The 6,251-nt window shown below is 51.7% G+C and overlaps 1 protein-coding gene across 1 annotated transcript; it reads right to left on the bottom strand.

The window, feature by feature from the left end:
- Window positions 1-3,821: 3,821 nt before the first annotated feature.
- Window positions 3,822-4,856, bottom strand: LOC129201178 (olfactory receptor 10AG1-like). The gene is made up of 2 exons (XM_054812328.1): window positions 4,828-4,856; window positions 3,822-4,614 (listed from the first exon to the last, which is right to left on the bottom strand). The coding sequence occupies exons 1-2, from the start codon at window positions 4,854-4,856 to the stop codon at window positions 3,822-3,824; spliced, it is 822 nt and encodes a 273-aa protein (XP_054668303.1).
- Window positions 4,857-6,251: the final 1,395 nt, after the last annotated feature.

The following is a 6,251-nucleotide window of genomic DNA, read 5'->3' as shown; positions in this document are numbered from 1 at the left end:
AAAAAAACCCCCAAAAAACCCAACCTCACAACAAACAAACAAACAAAAGCTGGAATCAGATACACTGGGAATCATTTGTGGACAGAGGTGGTAATTCTGTCAGTGTAGCAAAATGTCCTTGGAATCATTTTCTCAAGGGCATCCTTGAGCTCCCGGTTCCTCATGCTGTAAATAGTGTGTCACTACTGGAGGTACCACAGAGTACAGAACAGCTACCACCAGATCCAGAGATGGGGAGGAGATTGGGGGGACTTCAGGTGGGCAAACACGGTACTGCTGCTAAACAGGGAGACCACGGCCAGGTGAGGGAGGCTCGTGGAAAAGGCTTTGTGCCATCCCTGCTCAGAGGGGATCCTCAGCACGACCCTGAAGATCTGCACATAGGACACCACAATGAAAACAAAACACCCAAATGCTAAACAGGCACTAACCACAATAAACCCAGCCTCACTGAGGTGGACATCTGAGCAGGGGAGCCTGAGGACCTGGGTGATTTCATGTCGGAACAGGTCCAGGGCATTGCCCTGGCAGAGGAATAGGGAACAATTATTGATACTTGGCAGGAGAGAAATCCCCATATTGCTATGCTGCTGGAGGCATTGACCCACAAATCTCGAATGCTGACATGTGGGAGTTTCAGGCCAGAGGGACCTTCACACCCTCGTGCCTTTGGCCAACAGAAAGGCAAGGTCTGCATCTTGAGCAGAATAAACTGCATGCATGAGGACCATGACGTGCCTGGCTGAGGAGAAGGGCATGGGGTTATGATGGATGCCATATGAGCCAGTGGGTTTCCCATTTTGAAAGGTGGATGGAGAAACTGGAGAATGTCCAGAGGCAGTTTGTTGTGATGAGAGTTGGGGCCTAAAGCACGAGCCATGTGGAGAGGCAGAAGGAACTGGGTCTCTTTAGTCTGCTGAAGGTGAGGAGCAGGGCACTCAAAGGCAGCTGAATCCTGGCAGAGGCAACAGCCACAAGTTTCCTCCTGGGACCTTCACACTGGGCCTTCAGAAAGAGTGAACAGAGGGTGCTGCTGATGGCAGCAGGACACCCAGAACTCTCTGTTATCTCCATCTCTGGAGGTCTTCAGTTTCCAGCCAAGCTGACTGTGGGACTGGCGATACCCCACCCTTTGCTGGGAGGCTGGACCAGAGATCCCAGCGCTCCCTTTCCCAACAACCCTTCCATAAGCCTGTGCCTTGCAGTGTGCCCCAGGAGAAAGGATTCAGCTGGAGGTGGGGGTGTCTGCAGCAGGGGGTCATAGGACGATTCAGGGTGGAATGCTCCTGTACTCAGGAGGTCTCTAGTTCTACCTTTGGTTCCAAGCAGGGCCAGCTCGGAGGTCGGAGCAGGTTGCTCCATAGACATCAGCATCCCAGTACAGAGGCTGCACGTGTGCCAGGCATTGAATCCACCGTTATGGAAATGGACACAAAGCCTTTGAGCGGCTCCTTGAACCCAGGAATCGGTATGCCATGCCTCCCGAGATTCCCAGGAACACCTAAGCTTTCTGTGCAGAGGAATGCGAGTCCACTTTCCCTGTCCTGGCCAGTCTCCTGGCAAATGTGGTGCTGTAGGTTCTGAAGAGAACCAGAAGAATCTCTTTGAGGAGGTTAGTTTCATTTTACATGCTGAATTGCAGGGCAGATGAAGGGAGCTCAGAGCTTCCAGGCTCCCTGCCGCACAGTTAGGACATCAGAGACTGGAAATGCAGGTAGCGGTGTTGTGTTAGCGTACACCACATGGAAATGTTGTCTTCCTTTGTGCTTTTGCATAAGCTGGGGTCTGTCCCTTGGCCGCCTGTGGCTAAAAAAGCAACAGCTCCCCTCTTCCACCTCCCTCTCCTCCACACAACAGGGAGGAGAGAGATGAAGCAGGGATAATTTAAGGGCAATACTGTCTAAGAAGTGTAATATTGAAATGGTAACAGTGAGAGAAGCAGCACTGCATTTTAAGAACTTCATGCCAGAGGCTAACTGCTGAGAACTTATGGCTCTTTTGTAAAGTAGAAATGAATGTTGGGAATGAAATTGAAGTGCTTTGATTAATCCTAATGAAGAAAAAGAAGGAATTCCATTAGAGCACTGTGCTGTTCGTGTTATTAGTGACAGGACCACTAATTCCTTAAACGTCCTTGAGAGCGTCTTTATTTTCCTCCTTTCCAAAGCTTAGTCTACTCAGATTGCCAGAGGACTACCTCCAATCTCTGCAACCCAAAGCTCTCCAGCCTTCTCTCATCAAAGGTCTTTTACCCCGGGACATATCTCACCATCACTTCAATACGCTGCCCGGGGTCTATTTTTCAGGTGGGTGAGGTCAGGCTATTCCTTTGCAAAGCCTTCCCTACAAAAGTCTTGTCTAGGTGCTGATCCCACTGTAGCACCTCATGCTGGGCACCACTCCAGCCTCCTTCTGCAGAGCTCCAGTGGATGGGCAATTTTCCTGTTTCTGTCCTACCCATTCACCTTCCCAATCTTTTTGTATTGTTTGCTTATCGAATATTGTCTCAGGAAACACATTTGTCCTCCACAGCATCAGCCATTTGCAATTGCAGGCTGAGATATTTCCCCTCGTGGAGCAGACATTGTGCAAAGCTGCTCCGTTTGGGGAAACCCACTTCATGCTGCATAGGCATTTGGGCTACAACCCCCCACTAGCTCATTTTTTAAAGAGACAGTTTCAGACTGGCAAAGCAGATTCAGCACATAAATGCGTGTGCTGGTTTTGGCTGGGACGGAGTTAATTTTCTCCATAGTAGCTTGCATGGGGCTGCGTTTTGGATGTGTGCTGAAAACAGTGTTGATAACACAGGGATGGTTTAGTTACTGCTGAGCAGTGCTTGCACGATGTCAAGGCCTTTTCTGCTCCTCGCACCACCCCACCAGCGAGAAGTTTGGAGGGGACACGGCTGGGACAGCTGACCTCACCTGACCAAGGGATATTCCATACCATATGACATCGTGTTGAGCCATAAAAGCTGGTGGAAAAAGAAGGAAGGAGAGGGCATTGGGAGTGACGGTGTGTGTCTTCCCAAGTAACCATTGCGCGTGATGGAGCCCTGCTTTCCTGGAGATGGCTGAACACCTGCCTGCTGATGGGAAGTGATGGAGGAATTCCTTGTTTTGCTTTGCTTGTGTGCACGGCTTTTGCTTTACCTAATAAACTGCCTTTATCTCAGCCCCCCAGTTTTCTCACTTTTACCCTTCCGAGTCTCTCCTGTCCCACCAGGGTGGGGAGTGAGCAAGCTGCTGTGTGGTGCTTAGTTGCCGACTGGTATTAAACCATGGCAAAAAGACACTCCATGGGTCCCTGGGACTCTATCCCAGTGCTGGACTTTCCCCCCGGTGACTTTTTTTTTTATTCTTTCTGTCAAGTTAGTGAAACATTACACAACTCAGTGCAAGACATCATAGCAGGGGAAGATGACCTTCATGACTTTTGATGTTTTTAGGCTGATTCCATGCGGTGACACTCTAGACAGTCCATGGGGTCTAGCAAGTGATTTCTCAAACCTGAGGGGAGTCATCTCTTCATCGGTTGTGTCACCTTTGGGCCTCCTTGACTGCTGACCACGATTCGACTATTTCCCTTTAACTTTACATTGGTCAGACAGAGCTTGAAGGAGCTGTTTGCATTAATCATGGTGGGGCATGACATACCAGGAATGCCTCAGGCCACCTTCCCCCTTCTTGAGGAGGATGGAAGCCAGGCTGGACATGTGGGGTTTTTTGGGGCAAATGTGGGATGCCTTTTTTCAGACAACCACGTACCCCAGTGGGGCATTTGGGACTATTTGGGGCTATTTTACATACTCTGTAGTATCACTTTGTCCATAGGAGTCTCTTCAAGGCAATTCTCACTTCCTTGTTCCTCAGGCTATAGATGACAGGGTTAAACATGGGGGTCACAATTGTGTAAACCAGGGCAAGGTACTTGTCAGGGTCTACAGAATCCCTTGACTGTCGCTTTAAGTAGACAACTGTGGCTGAGCCATAGAAGAGCGTCACCACCCCGAGGTGTGAAGAGCAGGTGGAAAAGGCTTTGTGTCTGCCCAGAACTGAAGGTATTCTCAGAATTGCCCTGATAATTTTCATGTAAGAAATAACTATGAAGGAGAAGGGAAGGATCGCAAAGACCAGGATGATGGTGTACAGCATCACTTGGTTCCAGAAAGTGTCTGCACAGGCCAGTTCCAGCAGAGGGGGGACATCCCAGAAAAAGTGGCGAAGGTCCAGGGATGCACAGAAGGGCAAAGTGAACACCTGGTAGGTCTGTCCTACTTGCACTGGTACGACGACCACCCACGACCCCACCAGCAGTCTGATGCAGACACCCCTGCTCATGATGAGGGTGTAGTGCAGGGGGGGGTCACAGATGGCTATGTAGCGGTCGTAGGCCATGGAAGCCAGGAGAAGGCATTCGATGCTGCCCAACAAAACCAGGAAATAGAGCTGGGCAGCACAGCCAAGGAAGGAGATCCTGCCGTCTTCCATCAGGAAACCCACCAGCATTTTTGGCAGAGTGACTGAAGTGTAGCAGATCTCCAGGAAGGACAGGTTCCTCAGGAAGGCACTCCTTTTGGTCAGTTGAAGACCTCTATAGGATGCCCTGGAGCTAAGGTATAGTTACAGTTTCAGTTGTCATAAACGTGGGCATCTGCTGTCATTTCACCTGGCCAAAGAAATTTCCCACCAGCCTCCAAGGTGATGGCCCCAGATGCTGCCCTGTCTCTAGGAAGTGCTCCATTAGATCTTGCAGTTACCAGCACACATCTTGGTCACCTCTGGCATCTCAAAGATAACCAGGTGTTGTGTCTCAGCAGCTCACTCACGGCCTTTATCTTCATGAATTACCATGGGAGCTGGGACAAGCAGCTCACATGCAGGTGCCTGTTTTGTGCCCACCTTAACTGAGGCAAGAGGAATCCGACATCCTGAGGGTTTGTGGCAGGGAGCTGAGTCCCCTTCCAGCCCCAGGACTATAAAACTACACCTGAGATGCGTCTAATGACTCGGGTGCATCCCTTCCCTCAGCAGAGGTAAAGGAGATCCCTCCTGGTCACTGTCTTGGTTTCCTGTCTCTAATGATGGGACATGAAAAGGTGAATCTTGGACATGACTCAGTCTGTTTGGAGAAATGACTCTACTGGAAAGAAGTGTCTCTCTCCAGCGGAGGGAGGGAACATCATGATTCCTTCAGCCTGTTTCACAGCAGGTTCCCCCAGAGCCCCAGGGACACCTGGAGGGAGCCCAGAGGGGGCAGAGAAAGTGCTGCCTTGGGCTGGTCCTCTGCTGCTGAGCTGGGCTGGGCTCCTGGGATGGAGGGAGCTCATGGCAAGCGGGCAGCGCTGCAGAGAGACAGCTCTGCCCAGGAGCAGCTCCTCTGCAAAGCGCAGCAGGGCTGAGGGCACTGCCTGCAGGCAGCGAGGGCAGAGGGGGAAACGGCAGAGATATTACAGGCACTGTGGAGTGGGCTAATGCTGAGAGTTCGCTGTTGGAGAAATCTACACAGGCCTTGACACAGTAAGTGTCTGGCTCCAGGTCGATACACAAATGTCCTGGAGGGGCTTCCTAGAGCTCACACATCTTGCTGCAGCTAAGATCTGGCAGGATGGCGATCAGGGTTTCTTTACTGTGGAGAAGGACATGCTCCAGAGCAGGGCTTCTGCGTAGCACCATCAGAGGGACAGCACACGAAGTTTCCTTTCTCCTGGGGCTGGCTGCAAGGGTGTGCAGCCAGGTGTACAGCCAGGGGTGCCCAGGGCTGTCCTTCAGAGCGGGGTCCCTGCACCCCAGGGGCTGTGTGCTGGAGCAGGGACTCTGCTGCCTGCCAGGGTCAGCACTCAGCCTGCCTGGGGAGCTCCCCACAGCACCTGGGGATAAGCTCTGGGTGGAAGGGGTGATGCCTGGCAGGGCAGAGGCCTTCTGGAGTCAAGAGGGTGTTGCATGGGTCAGAGGTGCTCACAGGTTCAGATCCCCCTCAGGGCATTTGCAGAGGGTCCTTTTGAAGCAGGACATCAAGGCAACATGTACCTGAAAGTGCAGGAACCTGTGCTTTCAGTTTTCCGCTCTTCATTGGCTGGGGGGCAGTGGGAGATGGGAATTTATTTCTCCGCTCTGGTGAAGGCACGGAGACCCTAGTTCTAATTCAGACTTCTCTGAACTGCTGCTGAGCCCCCGCACACACAGAGATGTCCCTGCTTCCAGGAGGGGTCTGCAGGGCAGAGCTGAGCACACAGTGGGTGCGATGGG

Source organism: Grus americana, unplaced genomic scaffold (assembly GCF_028858705.1).
Source record: "Grus americana isolate bGruAme1 unplaced genomic scaffold, bGruAme1.mat scaffold_82, whole genome shotgun sequence".
Taxonomy (NCBI): Eukaryota; Metazoa; Chordata; class Aves; order Gruiformes; family Gruidae; genus Grus; species Grus americana.
This window is presented reverse-complemented; position numbering and strand designations above follow the sequence as displayed.